Source organism: Arachis ipaensis, chromosome B4 (genome assembly GCF_059453495.1).
Source record: "Arachis ipaensis isolate K30076 ecotype BB chromosome B4, ASM5945349v1, whole genome shotgun sequence".
NCBI classification, from domain to species: domain Eukaryota; kingdom Viridiplantae; phylum Streptophyta; class Magnoliopsida; order Fabales; family Fabaceae; genus Arachis; species Arachis ipaensis.
In genome coordinates this window covers 143,048,229-143,074,768 of record NC_142439.1, presented here as the reverse complement: position 1 = coordinate 143,074,768, position 26,540 = coordinate 143,048,229, and the positions used below count along the sequence as shown (strand labels likewise).

The window sequence follows — 26,540 nt, the reverse complement described above, 5'->3', positions numbered from 1 at the left end:
GTAGTGGCCAGGATTATACTTATTAGGAAAATTATTGGATGGATCGGTATATAGTCTATTAGGTAAAGTTATACAATCTCCAATGCACATGAATAGAAAGATATATAGTCTCTAATACACATTGATGTATATAAAGATAGATTTCTTATTACGATAAGGATTGGATATCTTAGCAATACGATTTTGGTAGTCGTGCAAAGATTTAAAATTCTTTTAACTAATAACCTCTGGATAAAGATTGTAAACAAGAAAAAATCTATGAAGTAATATGCAGTATTATATAAGTAGTCAAAATGGCTATGTAATCTATTACAACATATTTAAATAACAATTTTGTAGCACCTATATAAAACATATATTCAGTTATACAAGAGATATTGGTTTATATATATATATATATATATATATATATATATATATATTGCTTTTAAAATTAAAGTACTTTTTACACAACAAATTTAACAATCACATATCTGAATTAAAAGCGGTGAGTGCTAAGATATATTATATTAATCTTAGTTTAATTATTCGTAGTAGGGCCTGTGTTTTTTTTAATTTATTCCATGGCTGTAAGACCCGAAAAAGTAGTTTTATAATATAAAATTATACTTTAAATCAAATAATATTATACAAAAACTAAGACAAAGAGTATATGAGATAAGGATGGATATTGAGATAAATAGATTCTTAATAGGTCGCATCATTTTGCATATAAAGTTCATACATATATACAAGGATTTAAAATACTTTTGACTAATAACCTCTGTATAAAGATTATAATAAATAAGCAAAAAGCTATGATGTGATATGTATTATTATCCAAATTGTCAAATCGGCAACCCATATGACATCACTTATTTTCCACTTTTACTAATATATATATTAAACCACTCATTACAGAGTAGATCCAACAATCACACATGCCAATTAAGGAGATTGAGTGTTGATATATATTATATTAATCTTAATCTAATTATTCTCAGTTGGGCCTATAATTTTTTTATTATATTCCATGGTCTTAAGACTTTAAAAGAGAGTTTTATAATATAAAATTATATTTTGAATAAAGTAATATTATATATAAAATAAGACAAATGGCACATGATATAAAAATATATATTTATATAAATGGACTCTCAATAAGTCGCATAATTTTGTATTTAAAGTTGATACATATATACAAAGTACTTTTATCGGCAACCGTTATTATCACTCACCATTTGTATAAATCACATGAAACTTAAACCAGTTAGTGCTAACACGAATCTCCGTTCTATCTCACTGAAACATTTTTGCAAAAACTTCACAAGCTGTGTTCGACTACTTAGCGACTCTTCACTCATGAGTGTTAATCTTCCACATCTTAATGAGGATCTTATATGGAAGATCATTGTGAAAGCAGACCCCAAGACCGCTGGTAGGTGCAGGACCTTGAGTAAAGGCTGGAATTTCAGACTCTGCACACCAATATTCATGAAGGAAAACTTCAGAGAAAACAAGGAACGCAACAGGAGTGTCATCATTGGGATTGGTTACCCCCCCAGTGATGAAAACTCTATATGGTTCATAAGAGCTTTTGTGGACTCCGGTCGTCAAGTACAATTCAATGTTCCCATTGACATCAACCAGTATGGGTTTTATGCTTTAATCGGTTCTGACCATGGAAATGTTTGCTTGAGGATTTCAATGGGTGGCCTAAACTCAAGGCTACTTATTTGGAACCCTCTCACCCGTAAGAGGCGATATGCAACAGACGAAGCTAGCAAGCATTCCGGGCATGCTGTCTCGCTTTATGCCTTTGGATTCCTACATGACACAGTTGAGTATCGAATTCTCCATGCTTATAAGAAGTTTTATACTCAAAGAACTCTTTCTTGGTCATTGTATACATCATTTGAAAGAGATTGGACTCATGTCGGGACCTTTGAGTCCAGCGTGCAGAAGCTCGGTCCCAAGTATGTTGTAAACAAAGGGATTTTCTACTGGATAGGGTGGGGAGGGCCTAATTTGATGGAGGCAGCAGCAATAGTTATTTTCAATCTTCGTCAGAGAATGTTTCACGAGGCTAAAATACCCACCCAAGTGAAATCTGATTACCACTCATTGACGCATTTCAACGACGGTGTTGGTTTTGTATCATATCATAATGTTGGTTACACAAGGCAGGTCTTGGTTTGGCAATTGAAAAATGATTGGGATACCAATCTCGATTGGGAAAAGATGATCAGGGTTTCTGGATTTGGAATTCCATATACTCCAACCCTGTTTGTTGACAAGGACATATTATCAGTGCTGGAAGCTAGGAACGGCCATGGCTCTTCAAATGACTCAGAAGCAACTGATGTTATACTTTCAAGGCTTAGGTACATGGAGGGTAAAAGGGAAAATTTGGTCCACCGAACTTGGCACGAGCATGTTAATGTTAAAACGATCACATTGCATTCGGAAGGGCTCTTCATGGTTTAATATCAATTAGGATGCTTTTTGCACCCCACTACTATGAAGCTATGGTGTTTAGTTAATTAGTTGTTGTTTAAGCTTTTATTATGTACTACGCTCCTAGGTGTGAAATAGTATTAGCTAAATTTGGGTTTTTGAATGTATGTTTCATTTTCTTAAAAGAAAAACATGTTTTTGTAAAAGGGTAACCCCAATTAGTTATTGGGGCGATGAATGAAACAAGTAAGGTGTTATGCAAGAGTATTCGCATAGTGTTTTTAGTAGTTTATTTCAACTGAATAATTAATTGACCCTACAGTAGTTCCCTTGATATTAAAGAATATACAAGTCTGTAAGACCAATTTATCCACATGTTAATGATATCCAATGTTAAATGATACTAGGTTGAGTGTATATTAGTACATATACCATATTGTAAATGGTTGTCTGGGTTAGCGTGATAAGAATTAGTATTATAAAGATAATATAAACAAGATATTAAATTAAGAGTTCTGAACAGATATTGCGGTGACATAATCTTTAGTATATTCTAATAGTGCAAAGAAAAAGTTGACTTAGTTCAGACTACACAAAAAGAGTTCCAAATCAAGTAAAATAAGGGTAGTTAACTTGACTGGGGTTGGGTTTTAATATGCAGCTCAAGTTAAACAATCAGAATTTTGGTGAGTAATAAACCTTTAAAATTCACCAATATAGTTTTTCGGAAACAATATCAGCTCAAGGTGACTCCAACTTACATTAATCTAATTGATATGAGACACTCATCATTGACTTAAACACTTAACTATATACTTAGTTGTAAGAAACTTATTTTCTATCATATACAACATTAGTATCATATCCATTTTAGGGTTAGGCATAAACAGTGCAGTAAAGGAATTATTTATTATTTCAAAGAAATAAATTCAGACTATAATAGGATTAAATGTACCTGATGTCATATACTATGAAGCATAGCTAACCACTTAAGTATTTGACGAAGACAACATTAACTTAATGCAAAAATATAGAGGTGCGGTCTAAACTATGGCATGGCATTAGGTCTATATTGCCTACAATTGATAGGTAACACACACAAATGTTGTCTTGAGCTAATTTTTCAAGCATACACACAAAAGAGCTTATTCTACTACAAACCACCGGGAGGTAAAATTTTCTTATTCTCTCAATACAACTTAAGTAAATAACTTGGAACCTCAATATATGAAAAGTGCACCTATGTAGATGAAGATAAATTTCATATCATAATTTTTCAAGTTTAGAATGGATAGTCCAACAAAACCAGTACACAAGATGAATGGGGTTCATATTCTTCATGGGGAATATGCAGATAACACAGGATGCAGAAAGCCTTTGACAGAGCTACAATTTTATTCCAGCAGCAACACTCAAGGTATATTTCTTAACTATATATTTAAATTATTAAAGTAGTGATAATATACTATCATTTATCCTCAAGAGGAAGTGTCACCTTAAACGAAGTTATCACATCTTCAAAAATATAAATGAATCTATTTTGACTTTGAGTCTCAACTATGAGTAAAACCCAAGTTTGAGGAGCTTTTCACTTATGCAGAATGTAGTCAAAGTTAATTTTATTAACTATGTTTATAATATGAGTTATTCTGAAGCAGAGTTTTCACTTTAGATAGAGTTTTCACATCTTAAAAGTGTAAAAAAATCTGTTTTGTTTTTGAGCTGAAACTAGGAGTAAAACCGAAGTGCATTAAGCTCTTCACTATGGGTTATATAGTAAAAATATATTTTATTAATTATGTTTATACTACTTTTCATCATCTAGGGGAAGAGTCACTTTAACAAGGTTTTTCACATCTTGAATGTGTAAACAAATCTGTTTTTGTTTTGAGATGAAACTAGGAGTAAAATCCAAGTGCATTCAGCTCTTCTCTTACCCAAAATATAGTGAAAATCCAATTTATTAACTATATATGTAATATTCTCAGTTGAAGAGAGCTGTGGCTTATTAAACAATAAGCGAAAGGTGGATGAATACTGGAATACTAAATGGACAACCCTGACAAACACAAAACTTAATAGTTTAGTAACACCTGAAACAATTCACCCCTATGAAAAGAGGGAGTCTCCACATTCAGGTAAGCATTAAAATGTATCTCTAACTCTGTATGACAGTTTTACTCACATTGGATATGCCATTTACAAAGGGGATTTCATTCAGAATAATCAAGCACGTGAAATGCCATGGTGGTGAAATAAGATGAGTGTAAGAAGAGTTACTATGTCTTATGAATGCCTTTTGCAGATATACAAGCATTTCCACATATGATGTTAATGGATGATTCATGCAAAGATATAGATAACAGTAAAAGAAATGATCTCAGAACAAGAAATAAGGATGCAGAGTCAATATATTTTCATATGAATAATAGAATATATACAAGGGAGGAGTGCCAAGTTTTGGGAACCAATCCCATTTCAGAAGGCAATACACAAAGTGTGATTGTTCATATTATTCAGATTTTCTTAGGAACTATATATTCATTGTGAATAACTAACTACATAGCATATCTGCATCATCAGGTCACACAAGACATGCTAGGATGGAACGAACATTGAAGTTAGCAAAGAAAAGAAAGTGCTTAGGTATTGCTTACCAGGAAGGTAGAATTACAAGAAAACTGGCCTTAATAAACTAGATTATCATGATCTAATCGGAAAAAATATTGGTAGTGTGTTGCATCTAAGTTCTATCGGAGATCTTAGATCAATGGACGAGGCTAAATGATGCATATATATTTGTATCGATAAGTATTCTAAAAATCCTAGGAAATAGAAGTAACCTCTCAGATTATTCATAAACTTTATACAATTTTTCATAAGATGTATAAAAGTTTTTGCAGTATCTCCAATGGGTAATAAAAGTGAGATCATTGAGGGAAAGAGCCAACAAATTTGTCCCATCACTTCAGGTAACTAATACACAGAAATAATCTATTCATTTTAGGGTATATTTATACACATTATATGAAAATACTTCGAATTGTACAGGGAATATCATAAGTGTGGAAGATGATTATAGAGTTTTAAGCTCCGAGGACAAGGAAAATCACATACCGGGCATTGCATGTGGATCCCCTATAGACCAACGACATTTCGATGGAAGCTTGCAAAACTATTTACGAGACAATGATTCTACAACTTTGCTAGCTGAAAGTCAACAAACTCTCTCTCCATTAAATGGTAAGTTTCTTATACGTAGTCTCAGGAGAATTTGAAAGATATAGTATTGTATGTAAGTTATAAATGAATAAATTTTTTCAGCTAAGGCAGCAATACTATCAAATGGTAAGTTTCTTATATTTAAATTCAGGAGAATTCAGATGATATAGTGTTGTATGTAAGTTATAAATAAATAATTGTTTTTAGCAAAGGCAGCAAGACATGCTAGGAATGAAAGAGCCATCAAATTAGCAAAAAAAAAAAACTATCCAAAGTAGCTCAGACAAAAAAAGGTAAACGTTAATTGTTCAGATAATTAATTTTTACCACCACAAATAGATAACCATGGTTTTATATAAGTGTATTTTATGCTTTATATTATTGTTCTTTTTTAACACAGGGATAATCTCTACAATTACATGCACCACGACTACTCCAACTTGGAGTTCCATGAAAGGTAACACACAATAAGTGAAATGTGGGTCAAAATCCTTAATTCAAAGTTTATTCACCACAAATCTTCAATATAAAAAAGAATTGATAAGGGACATTATCTACATCCAAGGAACTCAATACCCTATATATACATTTATAACTCAGTGTTAGTTAACGTGAATAATACCTCCCCTGATTATATGGAATTGAACATGCAAATATCTGGTGAATAATCTAAAAAAATACTGATTTTTATGTGTTCAGGCATCAGCCATTTGAAAACTTATCCAATATGATTTTATCAGAATTTGTTTTTATATAACTCACACGTAACAGATCAATGGAGAGCTGCTAGAAGGGATAGAAGGCAAAAAATGAAAAGAGCAAGACAACCTGAAAATGAGCAAAATGGGCCAGGTGTGCATAGTTATCCTTATATTCTTTTGAGGTTATTATGTTGTTCCGTGAATGTTCTTTTTAAAAAAAATATTTCACATTATTATTCATAGTAATTAGGGAATTTAATAACATTATTTATCTATACTCTAAAATATAAATACTCTAAAATACCTATGGATCATGGAACTGGAAAATTGTTCATTGGAATTGAAACAGGAAGAAATAACCAATTGGACATCAAAAGTGGTAACTCAAGACGAATTTCGAAGGCATGTACAGGTACACTATATACATAGAGTGTTTACTAATTCATTTAAATCTGATGTATTAATTGTTTGAGATACAAAACTAGATTAATTAATAGTATATTTTATTAAAAAAAAGATAATGTCCTCAATAGATAAGTTAAAAATAGAAAATTTTGATAAACATTTGCAAAAAAATTTAAAACAAAGAGAACTCTGCCAGTTGGAGAAAATGATTGCACCAAAAATAGTGGTGAGTAGTAACTGTGTGATTGATAGGATTTTCTTTAGCTGGATAATGTATCCTGTAATTTTGAATATTTGGACACTTATATTACACCTAAATATGAATTTTTAATCACTTAATAGGCATTATATTATTGGATAAGGAAGAAATCACTGTATGTTTGTACTGGACATGCACGATAGAATACTGATAAATAATATCTTCAATCAGGTAAAAAGAAATCAGAAAGGGTGAACAAAGATGTCTATGGTGCCGAACAGCAAAACAAGGGTATGACATAATGCAAGGCTCTTAAATACATAGCTAAATTGCACGGAAATTATTAAGCTGAATATCACAATTATTTATGAATGAGTTTTCTTTCTTTGTATTTTGTAGAGTATGTGCACATGGGGGATGCATTTTATGAGTGTGAACACTGCAATGCTTTGTTTTGGTATGCTGAGAGGTCAAACAAAAACTACAACACACTTGAACCGAAATTCACATTATGCTGTAATGGAGGAAAGGTTCAACTACCACACCTACCAGAAGCCCCTAAAGTGTTATATGAATTGTTATTCAATAATAGCACAAATAGCAAGCATTTCCGAGATAACATAAGATCTTATAATAGCATGTTTCAATTCACATCAATTGGTGCAAAGATTGATCGTGGCATAAATACTTCTAGAGGTCCACCGACATTTTGCCTTTATGGGGAGAACTACCACTTAATGGGTAGTCTGATACCACCAACAGGAAACTTCCCTAAATTTGCACAACTTTATGTTTTTGACACCCAGAATGAGGTTCAAAACCGCATGGCCGCTATCCTGTAAGTAACACAACCATGAATTTATACTGTTGGTGTACATCATTTAAATACCACTAAAAAATGTTATAGTGAACTGTGCAAATTAATTAAATGTTTGATATTATCAATTTTTTATCTAGGGGTGAGGATAACAAAGTAATACATGAAGACATTGTTAGAGACTTGAAGAAGATGTTGAATGAGAACAATGTATTAGTGAAGGCATTTCGTATGGTTAGAGAGTCAGTCGCCAAAGATGCAAATAGCACAGTGAAGCTTAGGCTATTGGGAAAACGAGATAAAGATGGTAGAAGATACAACTTGCCATCAACTAATGAGGTTGCGGCACTGATTGTTGGTGACTTTGATATTGATAAGACAGATAGGGACATTGTGGTTGAGACATAAAGTGGAAAATTACAAAGAATTAATCAACTTAATCCGGCTTACCTAGGATTACAGTATCCTTTGTTATTTCCCTTTGGAGAGGATGGTTACAAGGAAGATATACCACTTAATAAACGTAATCAGAAGAGTGGTAAAGGACGTCAGGAAGTTTCAATGAGAGAATTTTTCGCATACAGAGTTCAAGAAAGGTTAGCAGATGGCTCTCCTCTGCTATATTCCAGGCGGCTCTTCCAACAATTTTTGGTCGATGGGTATTCAATGATTGAATCATCTCGACTAAACTATATACGGTTAGACCAAGAGAAATTTAGATGTGAGATGTATAAGGGAATAAAGGAAGCAGTTCTTAGTGGGGAAACAACTCCATCATCGCGCGGCAAACGTATTATATTGCCATCTTCGTTCACGGGAGGTCCGAGGTATATGATTCAGAACTACCAAGATGCAATGGCAATATGTAAGGTAGTTGGTTATCCAGATCTTTTCATTACATTCACATGCAACCCCAAGTGGCCTGAGGTCGAAGACTTTATCAAGAACAGAGAATTAATGCAGAGGACAGACCTGACATAGTTTGTAGGACATTCAAGGCTAAACTGGATATATTGATTAAAGACATCAGAGTGAACAAAATTTTTGGTAGAGTATCTGTAGGTAAAGTTGATATCAATAACTATTAAGAATTTTTAAGATGAGTATTTTAGATACCATTTTTGCATGAAACAATTTGTCGAGGTTGTGATTTTTATTAGGTCAAACTGATTTGTGAATTATTGATGTTGCAGTTGTGTACACAATTGAGTTCCAGAAACGAGGATTACCACACGCCCATATACTTTTGTTCTTACACAAGGATGACAAGTTTCCGACAGCTGAGGACATTGATAAAATTATATCAGCTGAGATACCTGATAAGGATATAGATCCTGTATACTTTGAAGCAGTAGAAAAGCATATGATGCATGGACCATGTGGGTGTGTTAGGAAAGATTCACCATGTATGGAGAATGGTAAATGTATTCGTCACTTTCCTAAGAGATTCGTGGAGTGCACAACAGTTGATGATGATGGCTACCCAGTATATAGACGCAAGGAGGATGGAAGAACTATTAACAAGTCAGGCGTCGATCTTGATAACCGTTATGTGGTTCCGCACAATAGGCTACTACTGATGAGATACGGTGCTCACATAAATGTGGAGTGGTGTAACCAATCAAGATCAATTAAGTATTTGTTCAAATATGTCAACAAAGGTCATGATCGCGTAACAGCTTCATTCTATAAGAGTGCAACAGAGAGTGTTGAGCTGGATGAATATGATGAGGTTAGTATGTATTATGACTGTAGGTACATATCTCCATGTGAAGCTGCTTGGAGGATTTTTGGATTTAACATACAGTATAGGGATCCATCAGTTGTGAGATTAGGCTTCCACTTACCAGATGAACAGAATGTAATATTTAAAGATCATGAAAACTTAGATGATGTGGTAAAAAAAGCATCTGTAAAGGAGTCCATGTTCTTAGGATGGTTTCAAGCAAATAAGGACTACATTGAAGCGAGATCACTAACATATGCAGAACTACCTACAAAGTTTGTGTGGAAGGCGAATGAAAGGATGTGGTTGCCTCGAAAATCACATGCTGTTATTGGAAGAATTTTCTATGTTCCTCCAGGATCTGGTGAAAGTTATTATTTAAGACTTCTGCTCAACTACGTCAAGGGAGCGACATCATATGAGGAGATTAGGACTTTAGATGGTGTCATGTATGCTACATTCAAAGAGGCATGTTACGCCCGTGGCCTTCTAGATGATGATAAGGAATATATTGATGCTATAAAGGAAGCCAGTCATTGGGGATCAAGAACATATTTGAGAAAATTTTTTGCAACACTTCTATTCTCAAATTCAATGGATTCACCAGAGCATGTTTGGGAACAGACATGGTCTATTTTATGTGATGACATACCACATAGGCAGAGAAGACTACTTGACAATCCTGGTAACTAATAAGTTTTCCTATTATTTCTCAATTTTTTCAAAACATGTTACATGCATGCTGTATTTATTCTACTAATAAGGATGAGTTAATATTCAAGACATGAAAGCAAATAAATAATGAAAAGGATTGTTTGAGATAAATTTTCAAAATAATAAGTATGAGTTAAAGTTCAAAATCTAAAATACTAATGTTGGATACAACTAATATTTGTTAAATTGGAGATTGAGCTAAGTTTAGCAAATTTTTCATAAGTGGTCGTTAGAAATTAGTAATGGACATTCAAGCTTCCTAATTTACACTACTTTTATATTATTTCATCTGTGACCATCATTATTTTTTTAGATATACTAGATGTTTTTATATATTGGCAATTTATTAAATTAAATAAATCACACGAACAAAAAAAATGCACGAAAATTAATTTATAATATTACAAATCATATTTAATTAGTGTCTATATATAGTTTTTAGGCTTAAATTTCATAACCATGACTACTACAGTTATATTTAACTTAACATATTCTATACATGTTGAATAATTGGGTAAAATGTTCCACCGTTGATCTCCTTTTAATCTGTGAATTTTGTTATGTGAAAGAGTTGTTGCTTTGCTTTAATTCTAATGTTAGATGTGTTTCACTTTTTTCATTTTATACATTTTTTTTATGCGTGAATACAGATTTAGTCCTTACTGATATCGAGTTGAAGGAATTGACGTTAATTGAGATTGAGAAATTACTTAACAACTTCAACAAGAGTCTTAGAGATTTTCCACCAATGCCAATTGTAGATATGAGTCAAGTTAATAGTGGTTTGTATACCGATGGGTTGAACAGGTTAATTTGTGACGAGCTCCGCTATGACAGAAGACAATTGGCTTCAGAGCATGCAACTTACATCCAACAGCTAACCGATGAGCAAACAGTTGTCTATCAAAAAGTTATGGAGGCAGTTCAAAGTGGAAACGGAGGTGTATTCTTTCTGTATGGTTATGGGGGTACTGGAAAAACATTTGTTTGGAAGACACTAGCATCTGCATTGAGATCAAGATCACAAGTTGTACTTACGGTTGCTTCAAGCGGCATTGCATCTCTTTTATTACCAGGTGGTCGGACAGCACACTCACGGTTTGCAATCCCACTAAACTTAGATGAATTCTCAACTTGCAACATAAGGCAGGGCAGCGCATTAGCTGAGTTATTAATCAAGACGAAGCTAATCATTTGGGATGAGGCCCCCATGGTGAACAAATTTTGTATTGAAGCTCTTGACAGGACTATGCGTGATATTTTGCGATTCAAGAACCATAACAGCCTTGACCAACCATTTGGAGGGAAGACAGTTGTTTTTGGTGGGGATTTTCGACAGATTCTCCTGATTATTCCTAAAGGATCTAGACAAGAGATTGTTAATGCAACCATAAACTCATCATACATTTGGAATAGTTGCAAGTTGCTTACACTGACTAAAAACATGAGATTGAACGCAACTAAATCCACCCCAATGTCATCTGATTTAGAAGATTTTGCTAACTGGATACTTAGTATTGGTGATGGCAGTCACGGCACACAAGGTGATGTATTTGACAAAATTGAAATCCCAGACGACATCTTGGTTAAACATTGGGATGATCCAATAGAGGCAATTTGTAAAGTTACTTATCCAGAACTTTTTGCTGGTTCAAATATTGATGACCAAATTCAAGACCGAGCAATACTTGCTCCAACCTTGCAGATCGTTGATGAATTAAACAACTATATGATGAGCTTAAATCCTACTGAAGCACAAACATATTATAGCTCAGACAAAGCATGCCCAACAGAGTCCAACAATGACTTATTGGCATCCATACATACACCTGAATTTCTAAACACAATCAAATGCTCTGGGGTTCCTAATCATGAGTTGACATTAAAGATTGGAACCCCTATAATGTTGTTAAGGAATATCGACCACTCGGCAGGTTTGTGTAATGGTACAAGATTGGTTGTAACCAAGCTTGGTAAGCACATCATAGAAGCACGCAGTAGCGCCGGAAAGAACAAAGGCCAGAAGGTCTTTATTCCTAGGATGACTCTAAGCCCATCCGATCATCGAATACCATTCAAATTTCAACGCAGACAATTTTCTATAATGGTATCATATGCAATGACTATAAATAAGAGCCAAGGACAATCATTGTCCAAGGTTGGGTTGATACTTAAAAAACCAGTGTTTACACACGGTCAGTTGTATGTGGCAGCATCTAGGGTGACAAATAAGGAGGGGCTTAAGATATTGTTATGTCATGACAATGATAACAGAACAACGACAGACAATGTGGTATTCAAAGAAGTGTTCAGGAATGTTATTTGAATGCTGCAGCTTCATCAACAGTAGGCTCAGTTGGAGTATGTGTTTTGGATACTTTAATCCAAAGTAGCTTATGAATCATGTACTTAGATTTCTTTACTTTCTCATTGGACAATTTTTTTAAAACAAGCAAATTAACCAAACTATTTCTAACTAATCATAATAGTTATAGATCATATAACTTTTTAGATGATAATAGAACCTTAGGATCACAAAGAAATTGAAGCAAATTTTTTAAATCACATTATTAAACACTATTATTGTGTACATCTGTATACCAAAAGTCTTATGCCACTTAAATAAATCACATAGAATATAAGTTAGTAATGAGTATCATAGAATATAAGTAACTTACTTGGATTTGAGCAACAAAAGTGGACAACTTGACTGGCTTCAGTCTCCATTAAGAGAAATATCGGTTGTGAACTCAGTTTGTCAATAAATCATACATTAATTAATTTTGATAACTGAAAGTTGAAGATAATTGATATGATGATTAGTTGTAGATCGAGATATAAGATATAGATTTGCTAACTGAGCCACAACTAAATAAATTTCTAAGGGTATTAATGATATTATGATCATGTATTAACTACATGAAAAAAAGATCCATGATTAAGGATCACCTTTGGAGAGCATTGTCCAATGTCCAAAATGGTAACACTAGCTGGGACCTAAAAGTATTGCTAGCTGCACAACACATATATAAAATAATCAACAATAAATTTGTTAAAATAATGGAGCAGTTGTTATTATCATAAAGAGATCCAAAATAGCTTAAGAATAAGGTACTTAGATTCCTTTACTTCTCAATATATATATATATATATATATAAAGCTCAGTAACCAAACTATTTCTAAATAATCATAATAGCTATAGATCAGCTGAGTTTTAAGATGATAACACAATCTTAGGATCATACAACAATTGAAGCAAATTTTATCAAGTGCATATGTATATCAAGAGTCTTATGCCACTTAAACAAATCACATACAATATAAGCTACTTACGAGTATCATAGAATATAAGTAACTTACTTGGATTTGAGAACAAGAGCGGACAACTTTATTGGTTTCAATGGAGACTAAGAGGAAAATTCGGTTTGTAACTCTGTCAATACATCATACATTAATTAAGTGCGAGAACTAAAAGTTAAAGATAATTGATATGATGATTAGTTGTATTGAGCTCATTATTCAACCATACACACAGAAGAGCTTATTCCACTACAAACCACCAGGGAGTAAAATTTTTTTATTGACTCAATACAACTTAAGTAAATAAATTGGAACCTCAATATAGGAAAAGTGCACATATTTAGCTGAAGATAAATCTCATATCATAATTTTTTAGGTTTAGGATGATAGTCCAACAAAACAAGAACACAAGATGAATGCGGTTCATATTTCTCATGGTCAATATGCAGACAACACAAGATGCATAATGCCTTTGACAGAGCTATGATTCTATTCCAGCAGCAACACTCAAGGTATATTTATTAAATGTATATTTAAATGATTAAAGTAGTGATAATAGACTATCATTTATCCTCAAGAAGAAGTGTCACGTTAAAGAGAGTTTTCACATCTTCAAAAGTGTAAAAGAATCTGTTTTGACTTTGAGTTTGAACTATGAGTAAAACCCAAGTCCATTAATCTTTTCACTTATGCAAACTGTAGTAGAAGTTAATTTTATTAACTATGTATAATATAAGTTATTATGAAGTGGAACTGTCACGTTAAACAGAGTTTTCACATCTTAAAAGTGTAAATGAATCTATTCTGATTTTGAGCTGAAACTTTGAGTAAAACCAAAGGGCATTAAGATCTTCACTAATGCAAAATGTAGTAAAAATTTATTATATTAACTATGTTTATACTACAGGAAGTGTCACTTTAAGAAGGATTTTCACATATTGAAAGTGAAAATAAATCTGTTTTTGTTTTGAGCTGAAAATAGAAGTAAAATCCTTTACCCATTATTATCAAGTACATCTGTATATCAAAGGTCATATGCCACTTAAACAAATCACATATAATATAAGCTACTTATGAGTATCATAGAATATAAGTGACTTACTTGGATTTCAGCAACAAGAGCAGACAACTTGATTGGTTTCAGTCTCCACTAAGAGGAAAAATCGATTGTTAAATCTGTCAATAAATCATACATTAATTAAGTTTGAGAACTGAAAATTGAAGATAATTGATATGATAATTAGGTGTAGATCGAGATATAAGATATAGGTTTGCTAACTCAGCCACAATAAAATGAATTTGTAAGGGTATTAGTTAGATTATTTTCATGCATTAATTACATGAAAAGATCCATGTTTGAGGATCAACTTTGGAAATCATTGTCCATTAGCCATTGTCCAAAATGTTCACACTGGATGGGATCTAAAAGTATTGTTAGCTTCACGTGTATAAAATAACGAAAGATATTATAATCCTAGGAAAAGAAAGAGCTATCCTCTATACAAAATTAGGAAAAGAAGGAAAAAGAGGAAATGTTCTCTGTCAACAGCACAACAATGCTCCCCAGTCTCAACCAAATCAGAGATGAAAAGTAAATTCTAGATTGCAGTGCACAGTAAACTTATAACCTATATCCTTTTTCCAAGACATGCATGTTGCATTTGCCCCTACCCTGTCTTTTAATCCCTCTTTCTTCCCATACAAAACATTTCATTCATGTTTCAATGTTTCATTCAAGGATTCATTAACAAACTTCAGAATTTTTACACTTTCATAACATTATTAAACAAACTAACAAAGCTTGGAAACTATCAGTAGGGTTAATACCAGTTTAAAAAAATAATAAAGGAAGAGTGAGATACACACACCATATATGATACATAGAGAAAAATAAGTTTCCCCAATTATATTAGATAATGGAAAACTAACAATTATAAGATTTAAACTGACATAAAGCATTATAATATTGCTTAAGCACCAAAATTAAATGAAGTTAAGAGATACAATCATAGTGAAAACAAAAATTTATATCAAGTTTTTTTCTCCTTTTTTTAGGAAATTTACAATTGGAGGATGGAGATACCGAATGGATTTTTTAAGAATTTATTTTCAATGAAGCAGTGAATTTGCATAATGAGTAAACTTATTTTGTGAAAATTTAGGCATCAGCTATATTGAGGACAGGTTGTGTAGCATTTCATATTTTTTTTCATTATCTGTTACCCAGTGTATGTAGGTCAGAGAAGAGTCAATATAGATACTGTTTAAGGAATACATGAAGATCCTAATCAAAGGCATGATTTCAATACATAATATGAATAGATGACGGATTTTTTTTCTCAGGTGATAATTGCAAAATTTGTAACAAGATTTACCTTGGACCAAAATCATTCGATGGTTATAGCTGAAGAAGACAAACAGTCTTTACTGATAATATGAAAGTGAACAATTGCAAAACAATCTCAATCAAAGGAACACTCACTGGGACTTGCAGATCTGAAAATCATATCCCAGTATAATGTTTATGCTGATAATTAGTGAATTTCTTCCTGAACCTTCGCTGCTTCGCTGCTGTGGATTAGAAAGGAAGAAGTTTTGATGAACTGTTGTTTATGCTTTTTTTTTTTTTTGAACTTTGTTGTAATGAAAGCAGCACATTGATAGGTGAAAAGGGAGTTATTATGTTCATAAACACCTATTATCAAGAACGTTGGATACTGTGTTTCATTTAACGTATTCATATTTTAAAAAATGAAACATTTAAATTCAATCTTCTAATTTTACATACTATTTATATATTTTTTTTTATATGTATTAGCGGTAGGAACAAATTTTACCGTTAACTGTCCCTTTTAGTATAATTTGTAGGTAGTGGGTAAGTTTAAACTTTTTTTATAAATAATAGGTACTGTTATGGGTTATATGTAATGAAAAAGTATTGGGCCTAAAAAACTTATTAATGTGTCCAAAAAAAACTAATAATGGGCCACTAATAGAATAGGCTATAAAATGTTACAAAAGATTTTTATATTTTTATATAACAAATGTTTTTGGTACTCATAGATTACATGTATAATAACATTCAAAATGTAACAAAAAAAATTTACAATGAATTCACAAATGCCCCGCGCGTAGCGCGGGCCTTCCACTAGTTAAGACAATAGTTAACTATAAGACTGATAAAATGGGTCAAATTTATCGGGTTACTTCGCTGAATTTGTCAAAAAGATAGGACGGATTAAAATTTAGAATTCATAAAAAAAAAAAGTTCATCAAATTCGCATTACATGCTAAGTTAAAGATTATTTTACTTTATTTTATTAAATAAAAAATAATTAATATTACAAAAATTAATAATTATATAACTTTTAAATATATTTTCTATTTTTTTAGTTATTAATTTTATTTATTATATTTTATACTTTTATATATATGTTTAAATTATGTGGTTTATTTTTAAAAATAAAAATAATTTTATTGATAGATATCATTTTAAATAATTTTATTAAAATTAAAAATTTAAAAAAATAAAAATATTATATTATAATTTAATTATTTTTTATTTAAAATTAATTTTTTATTAATTTTTTTAAAGAAAAATTAAATGGGCTAGCCACCGGTCCACCAGCTCACCATAAAATGGGGTAGCACTTTGAGTCCCTTAATTTAGTGAAGCAGGTTGGCCCGTCCCATGTTAAGGTAGGGTTCGGTGGAGCAGGACAAGCTGTCTGTCCCATTTTAAAGTCGGGCTTTGGCACAGTAGGATTCGCGGACAAAATTTTGATAGCGGTCATTGAAATTCACGACTTTTATTATTTTAGTTTTTTATATTTGAAATTTATTATACTGATCTATGAGATTTAGCTTGAGGCATCATATGTCTATCGGTTTTTAGATTTTTTTCGGTATTCAATTAATAACTACTATGTTAGACACAATATTAAATGACTTCGTTTTGTTTTGACACTTAAACAAGATAAAAATAAAATTATTTTAGAGAATAAAAGGAAATAAAACAATTTGCACATCATATAAATATTTTTTCATCTTCTCGTTTTTTATTTTATTTAAGCGTCAAAATAAAACAATGTCATTTATTTAAGATTGTGTCTAATGTAGTAAGTCTCAATATTTTATTTATTAATTTAATATAAAAAGAATTCAAAAGTCAATATGATTTCTAGAACTTAGCTATTAATATAATAAATTTTAAATTTATTGGAGTAAAATGGTAAAATTCGTTAATTCCCGATACTAACCTGGGGGGATTTAGTTGGGTAAAGATTGAGTGAGTGGAAGCATATGGCCCACACTTAGACTGTTAGACATGTATGTCTCCTTGCACATGAAGATATACATTATTTTGTTTCGGATTAGGCTTCGTTGAATTGACTGTCGTCAACCTTTTTTTCATTTTTTGTGATTATAACCTAAGCGTTGATTGTTGACTAATGAATATAATTTGACTCAGTTGGTTATAAATTGGTTACATGTCCTTAGGTTGTTGAGCACACACATATGATCTGATACAACAACTTAAAATATTGTGTGGTTGGAGAGATGATGATGAATGGTGTAGTCTATGTGGTGTTGGTGGTGCAGGTACTTGCATGGACCAGCAGTGCAGTGGTGGTGGCAAGTGGGAAGTGCATTGAGAGTGAAAGGCAAGCTCTGCTTTCTCTCAAACGTGGCTTCAATGCCAGGGATGATGACGATTGGCTGTCTTCATGGGGAGATGGGGAGCAGCAGAAGGAGTGTTGCATCTGGGAAGGCGTCAAGTGCAGCAATGTAACTGGTCATGTTCTCATGCTTGATCTCCATGGTTATCACTTTGCTGGCTCCATAAGCCCATCACTGGCTGAGTTACATTATTTGAACTATTTGGACCTTAGTTTCAATAATTTGGTTGGAGGATTCCCACTTCAACTCACAAATATGTCATTCTTGAGATATTTGGATCTTAGTTTTAATACCTTCGATGAAATAATACTTCCTCAGCTTGGAAATCTCTTATCCTTGGAGCATCTTGATCTAAGTGGAATTGGATTCAGCGGAACCATTCCTCATCATTTCAAAAATCTTTCTCGTTTACAGTATCTCCAGCTCGATCCTTACAATGAGAACTACTTGTTAAGTTCTGATTTGCAATGGCTATCTCAACTTCCATCCTTGAGGCATTTCTCACTTAGTCAGGTTAACCTCAGTGGTGCCAGCAATTGGCAACGACAAGTGAGTAGCCTTTCTCATCTTCAATATTTAGACTTGAGTCATTGCAATCTTGTTGATTCCATGTCCACTTCATCACTTGCATCCCCTGCTAATTTCTCCACTTCTCTCTCATATGTGGATATCTCTCACAACTCTCTAAGGGATGCATCCTTCATATTCCCATGGTTAATGAATTCCACTAGCAGCCTTGTTACTCTCATAATGAATGATAATGGTTTAACAGGAACCATTCCACTATCTTTGTTTCATAGTTGCAATTTGGCAAACCTAGATCTATCCAAGAATAATCTAACAGGGGAGTTTCATGAATGTATTCGAATATTTTCTCATTGTGCTCATAAACCCTTACAAATCTTGGATCTGGGATCGAATGAAATTACAGGAATGGTGCCTGATCTCTCACATCTTTCATCGTTGCAAAAGTTACGACTTGATAACAACAGATTAAATGGGGCCATACATGAAGGCATTGGGCAACTATCCAATTTAAGTGAGTTAAGTCTTGGAAATAACTTATTGCATGGTTTGATATCTGAAACTCATTTCTCAACACTTTCCAATCTTCACACTTTGGATTTGTCTCATAATGCGTTGGTTTTTAATATTAGCGCTGAATGGGTTGCCCCGTTCGATTTACGTATCATTAACTTGGCTTCTTGCAATTTGGGGGCTAACTTTCCGAGATGGCTTCAGACCCAAGTGAATATTGGGCACTTGGATATTTCACAAGCTCAAATATCTAGCTCAGTTCCTAATTGGTTTTGGGAACGTTTTTCTACGATATCGTATTTGAATCTTTCTCACAACCATATTAGAGGAAAAATTGAAGGCTCCGTTCCAGGCAATAATATTGTAAGTCTTCAAACAATTGATTTAAGCTTCAATTTATTTGAAGGCCCAATTCCAGCATTCCTTTCATCTGCTTCACAACTTTTATTGTCCAATAATAGATTCTCAACTGTAAATCCTTTTTTATGTGCAAACTCGTGGAAATTCACAAAATTTATGGATTTGTCAAACAACTACCCTAGAGGACAACTTCCGGATTGTTGGATGGGTTTTGAATTCTTGGTTCTTCTAGATTTGTCTGATAATCATTTTTATGGAAATATGCCAAGGTCTCTGGGATCATTAAAAAATATCCAGTCAATACATTTAGGAGGGAATAATTTTTCAGGAGAGATACCATCATCCTTGAATAATTGCACACAACTACAAGTTTTTGATGCTGCTAACAATCAGTTGTCTGGAACAATACCAAGTTGGATTGGAGAAAATATTGCAAAGCTACTTGTACTTAACTTACATTCTAACAAGTTTCATGGGAGCATTCCATTAAGTATTTGCAATCTTCATCAACTCCGTGTCTTGGATCTGTCTCTAAATATTCTCTCTGGCAATGTACCTAAATGCATAAGTAATCTTTCTGCTATGGCCACTCAAGCAAATCCAGATGCAACCATTAGCCATGGCTATAATTATGTATTTGCCGCTTTCCATGATACTACTGGTTACTATCAACTTGAATTTCCAGGATTTTATAATGATAGTACTTCACTCATGTGGAAAGGGAAAATGTCAAAATATGGAAGCATTCTAGGTCTATTGAGAAGTATTGATTTCTCCAACAACAGGTTAACAGGGGAAATACCAAGTGAGATGATGAGTCTTATTGGCTTGGTTTCTTTAAATCTTTCAAGAAACTTGTTTAGTGGACACATTCCTCCAACTATTGGACAGCTGAAGTCAATAGATTTTCTTGATCTATCCAGAAATCATTTGTCAGGAACAATTCCTTCACAGCTTGCTCAGCTTGACCGTCTCAGTGTTCTTGACTTGTCATACAATGATTTATCCGGAGAAATCCCACTTGGCACGCAACTTCAAACTAGGGATGCCTCTGATTATGCAGGAAATCCAAAACTTTGTGGTGCTCCTCTCAACAAAACTTGTCCCATACATGGTCATCAGATCAGTGAACATGAAGCTGATGGTGATGATGAACAATTTGTAAGCGAGGGGTTCTACATTGCTATGGCTGCTGGATTTGTTATGGCATTTTGGGGAGTTTGCTTCTCATTGATTTTGAAGAAATCTTGGAGATATGCTTATTTCAAGTTGTTGAATGATGTCTATGACAAGCTCTATGTATTTATAGCAATTAAGGTGGCCAAATTCAAAAGGATCAGATCTCAAGGATGAAGGTATGCACCGTTTCCATTTCTTCTAGTTTTTATTATTGTTGATACAGTTGCTATATCAAAAAAAAAAAAAATTAGTATCTGCTCTATGTAAATGAAACAAAATATAGTAGTGCTAAAATGTCAAAATGTACTTTATTATAGTTAAAACTTTAAATTGGACACACCAAACCGTTTATTATTGATTTTTAATGGTTTAAACATAGCTTAGTTGATTAGATCCTAGCTAAAACAGTAGCTTAATTATATAATATGGTTAGTTTTTTTGTTATTTTGAATATGTGCTACCTGTTGACAATACTGCAAATATTGAATGTTATGGGATATGGTTTGCATATTTTATGTTACTTAAATATATATTTCAGGTTTTGACACAATACATATTTTGAATATTACCTAACATGTAACTTTGTCGTATCAGGCAAAAGATTTCACAATATCATGTGGTGAAAAAGAGCTTCGCTTGTGATAGTCAGGATCTTCATGCATATGTATCCATTTGGAAGGAGACCAATAACATATAGTAATGCAGTTAATATAATAAGTGTTATGTTTGCATACTTTAGCCCTGTTTAGGTTTTCTGTTGTAGCTACAAGGTGGAGTATGGAAGAGGAATTTTTTCACATTTCACTTATATTTCATAATGTCTGTAATATGGAAGAGGATGCTTTATTTTTTAAGTGTTTTTTTTTTTTAAACTTTTGGTCTAATTGTGTTTGTTAGTTATATATTGTCTTTATTATTTATATATCAATATTTGTCCTTTGAACAATTTATATTTTTTAACAGAGAAATGATAATTCTACTTCTTAAAAGACAAGAATTCAAACGGAATAAAAAAGATAAATTGAAATTGAATAAAAAGAGAATCATTTTAATTTTTACTAATTTTTTTGACGTAACAAAAAATGAACTCCTTGACTTAATTTGTCTAGGTCATAGTTTGATAATTGAATTGAAGTGACTCACTCAGCCTTCTACCCAATTTTTCGATGTAACAAGAGATAGATTCACTCAACTTCACTTGTTTACACCATGGTTTCATCACGAAACCAAAAGGGGTGTGCAAACATTTAATCATTGAATGACGACTACAATAATTTATGAGATATTTATATCCTCTTATTAGGTTAAAATAACATAAAACTCAATTTAATAACTAAAAAAACAAAATCAAAATACATCAAACTAAATTAAACATTCTAAAAATATAAATTAATAACTTCTAAATAATACTTTGTCATGGCCCAAAATGAGCCATGACCGGCGCTCAGAAAAATAATCCCATAGCAAGTCTAACATGCTCAAATATAAATTGAATAAGAAAGTTATAAATATTTTACAAGTCCTAAATTAAATAATTATACATTTTAAACAAAATTAAAATAATTAAGAATGGTTGGACCCTGCCTGTGTCATATGGAGCATATATGATGAGTTTGGAAAACTCTAAACTAAATTGATGATGATCAAACATTATTAACAGCAAAATTATTAAGCTAATCTTGGTTATTGTGTTAATTAAAATAATTTTGTTGTGCAGGATTAATATTGGGCCGAAAACAAATTTATCATGATAGCCCAATTTACATTCAGCCTTGGTTTGATAATAAATAATGAAAATGGCTGTTTTAATGTTACTTGGGCCCAAATGATTTTGATTACTCTAAGCCCAAGTGGGTTACATGCTTTCCATTTGTTTTATGCATGCTCCAAGTCTTATCAGGAAAGCAAATGTTATTAATGGGCCAAGATCAAATATTGTTACAATCAAGCCCATATTTTATAAGAGTTTCTCATGCATGATCCGAAACCAAAGAAGGAAGAAAGCAAAATTGCTTTCAACGGATCCAAGGATTCAAACATTAGATGGATTCCAAAATTCATTTAATTACAATGTGTTGCATGGGAACTATGAGAGAGAACATGAGTGACTTTGATTTGATGGACATTATTGAAGCTACACGTTACTCAGTAAAGGGAAGTAAACATTTACTTTGCTTTATCAAACCACTTTAGTTAATGTCCATATTCTCTTTCTTCTCTCTCACAACTCTTTCTCTCTTCGGTCATTACTCAGAAAATATTGGCAGCCATGGAAGCAAAAGTAAGCTACCGAGATGAAGAGAAAGCAAGCCTAAAGACCATCACAATGATGGCAAGAAAACATACTAAAATAAAAATGAGCTGTGGCTAAGATATTCACCAAATGTGGTTAGATTTGGTGAGGATATCTTGAGTCTTTCATGCTCAAAATGGAAGAAGAAGATTCGGCCAGCTGGAGGAGATTCTTGAAGCATGGCTTGTCTTCGATTCTGCTCAACCACCACAGGAAGTAGCTAGAGTGGCGAAGTGATGGTTGAAGGCAGAGATTGAAGCAGATGAAGTCATCATCATCATGAAGCATCAAGGGCCAGAATTCCATCTTGGAGAGCAAGCCAAGGATGGAGAGCTCGGATTGATGAAGGGTGATGATCAAGAAAGGACTAGAGGTAATTGCATGTTGGTTAATGCATGGTTATCTCTTCTCTCTCTATGTGGCCGAACCGGTTTGTTGAAGGAGGAAGAAGTTGGTTCAGTTTTGGCTTCAATAAGTGGAGGCTCCCCTCTTCTATATTAAGGGTGGACAGCCACTGTTTGAAGCAAGGAGAAAATTTGAGAGTGCAAGGCACAGAGTTCTCAGAGCTACCTGAGCTAACAGTTTTCTCTTCTCCTTCAATGTATTCAGTTTTGTATTTTTCTGTTTAATTTTGTCATGTCTTGAGTCTCATGGAAAAAGGCAAACAGTGAGGTTTGTAATGAAAAAACCATAGAGCGGAAAAAGGCAGAGAGTGCAAAATTAAAAGAAAAAGCCATAGATGTCTTAGAGTTCCTTTGTTCATCTATGTTGTGTTTCATGATTCTGTGGGAATCCCCTTGTAAGTTGGGTTAGCACTTTACAAGTTGTAATCTGTTTGATTATAGTGAAATTCCATCATTGTTGTGATGGAGACTGGATGTAGGCTGCACTGCACTTAGCAGCCGAACCAGGATATATCTTGGTGTAATTTTCTTCCTCTCCTACTCCATTTCTGTTTTCTACTGCACAGGAGCAAAAACCAAAAATGTCTCGTGCCAAGTGACGAGACAAAATGAAAATGTCTCGTGGCTAGGGACGAGCTAAAAACAGAAAAGTCTCCTCTGAATCCAGCAAGTATTAGCAAGCAAAAAAGGGGGCTAAGATTCAACCCCCCCTTCTCTTAGCCACTGAAACCATCAATATACATCTAGGAACTCGTCAAGAATAAGTACTCATCGCAGATTGTTACTTCTTGAATAAATTAAAAAATCTCACATAGACAAGGAATTGTTCTTGAAAAATATTTTTAGAAAAACGGGGTGAGTTTTGCAACTCAGTGATTAGACAATACATCTATAATCGACATGAGACCATATAAACATTATATCAAAATAATTTTAATTAAAAAATAATAATTCATAATAATAAGTGAATCAATAAGGGAGTTCTCATACAGAAATCAAATCAAAAGTCCACACTTGGGCGGCTCCACCTCTATGGGTAGCCCTTTCCTCTAGTGTGTCCGTACGAAATAACTGATCCAACGTGTGGCCTACACGTTAGGCTAGCAACGCCCCTGCTAGCTGAGGTCTGAACCAGATGCATCTAGGTTAACGTCATAACCACCGTTAACTATGGTTTTCTAATACGAGCCTCCCAAACCAATTCAAAACATATAATTTCAAACACAACAAATCTTTGATCTTTCAAATATATAAGGTATCGAATCAAATCAAATCAGATAATACTTTCTCATCCAAATTATATTCAATCATATTTTCTCAATCTTAAGGCATTTCAAAATATTTCACAATTCCAAAATAAGTGAATACCAACAAAATTTCAATGTTTCAAAAATACACATTCGAATAAAATCAAATGCTTTAAAATAATATAAAACTTCTCTAAACATACATGTAGTCTCTTAAAAATATATAGTCTCATGTGCATATTAAAATGAGTTTAACAAGGATAAGCATTTAGTTCTAATAAATCAATTAGTAAAACTAATTTAAAATCATTTGATAATAATCTTTGTAAGTATAACTAAGTTCAAGCACCGTATATCCAAATAATTATAGGCGTAAAGCCAAACAATTATAAATGTAAAGCCTACTCACAACTTGGTCTCAAAGGACCGAAGAAACTGAAACCGGAGTGCCAAATTAAAAGGGTGAAGATGGTTGGAATAGAATGGATCGAAAGGACGTAGAATTTAGACCGAGGCAGTAGCAACAACTCCAACTAATCCCGTAGCAACAACTTTGTAATAGTCACAGCTATAGCGGCTGAAACAGAATGGAAACAAGGTAGCATAAATGGAATAATAGCAGAACAAAAGTGGAAACAATGCAAGTTTAAGCAAATGACCTAAACCAAAACAAAGGCACTATTCGGTGGCGTTTTTCCAGAAACCACAACGGTGATGGCGACATTAGCTCCGATAAGATGCTTAAACCGGAGGCATAGGACCAGCAACGGTGCCAGCAAGGAATGGCTCTGACGGCGGCGCACAGCTCGAAGGTGACCTCCTTCCCTAGCAACGGCAGCAGCAGCGGCAACACACTACCATTACCCCTCTTCCCGGCGACGAGTTCTATCGTATTCTCCTTCCCCTTTCACAAAGTTTCTCCCTTCTCTCTCCTCGTGCTCTCCTCAGTAACGGCGAGTTGGCATCGCGGCGGTTGAGGCTCAGCAGCGACGGAGACAAGGCGCGGCAGCTGTAGCAGTTTGACGGTAGCGAGACAGAACGGCGGCAGTCCTTCTTCCTCGTCTCCTCTCTCGCGCTCATCCCCTCTCTCAGACGCATCTCACTCAGTTCTGGCCTCTGATGGCGATGCAACGGCGACGAGCTGGACGCGGCTGGCGGCTGGCGACGACGCGACAGGACACGAAGGGCGAGCTCCAGGCCGACGATGACGAGGTGTGGCTCTCTCTCTCCTCGCGCGGTGGCTCGGTGTGGACAGCTCTCTCCTTCCTCCTCCCTTCTCTTCTCAAGGTCTCCCCTCTTCTCTCTTTCCCTTTTCTTTCTTTCTTTTTCCTTCAAGTCTGTATGTGTGTGTGCTGTGAGGGAGAGGGTGTGAGGTGAGTGAGGGTGTGTGCGGCAGTAAGAGGTGAGTGAGTATGGGGCTAGGGTTAGAGAAAGAAGAAAATATGTAGGAGTGGGTCTCACTGTCTCATCTATTGTTTAATTAATTTTTTTTTGTTATTACATTCTTTCCTCCTTTAGAAATTCGGTCCCCGAATTTCAAACCAATGTACTATGTAATATCGCGTGAGCAGTACAAGTTACACATATTTCATAGAATTAAACATTGATGCAACGAATAACAAATTTAAGAATAAGAGAAAAGCAACGTTGTGACAATTTCAATCGAAATAAATACAATCACATTATGAAACCATAAGTTTAATAGTGTGTACAAATATTATGCAAAAACAAGACTACTATAGACAAAATGCTATTACAAGAGTTTAGGAAAACAATGATATGCATTAGAATAAAAAAAAATCTTTTGAGAGAGTAATG

The 26,540-nt window shown here is 33.6% G+C and overlaps 2 protein-coding genes and 1 pseudogene across 2 annotated transcripts; all 3 read left to right on the top strand.

Moving 5' to 3' along the window:
- Window positions 1–1,233: 1,233 nt before the first annotated feature.
- Window positions 1,234–2,466, top strand: LOC148569496 (uncharacterized). Its single transcript, XM_088485087.1, has one exon. The coding sequence runs from the start codon at window positions 1,234–1,236 to the stop codon at window positions 2,464–2,466; it is 1,233 nt and encodes a 410-aa protein (XP_088341213.1).
- A 5,875-nt stretch (window positions 2,467–8,341) lies between these two features.
- LOC107637310 (uncharacterized) lies at window positions 8,342–12,546 on the top strand (annotated as a pseudogene).
- A 5,493-nt stretch (window positions 12,547–18,039) lies between these two features.
- On the top strand, window positions 18,040–21,724 carry LOC107637309 (receptor-like protein EIX2). The gene is made up of 2 exons (XM_021122048.2): window positions 18,040–20,954; window positions 21,373–21,724. The coding sequence occupies exon 1, from the start codon at window positions 18,082–18,084 to the stop codon at window positions 20,950–20,952; it is 2,871 nt and encodes a 956-aa protein (XP_020977707.1). The 5' UTR covers window positions 18,040–18,081; the 3' UTR covers window positions 20,953–20,954; window positions 21,373–21,724.
- Window positions 21,725–26,540: the final 4,816 nt, after the last annotated feature.

Coding starts and splice junctions, on each gene's coding strand:
- LOC107637309 (XM_021122048.2), top strand. CDS start 18,082: ATGATGATGAATGGTGTAGTCTATGTGGTGTTGGTGGTGCAGGTACTT.
- LOC148569496 (XM_088485087.1), top strand. CDS start 1,234: ATGAAACTTAAACCAGTTAGTGCTAACACGAATCTCCGTTCTATCTCA.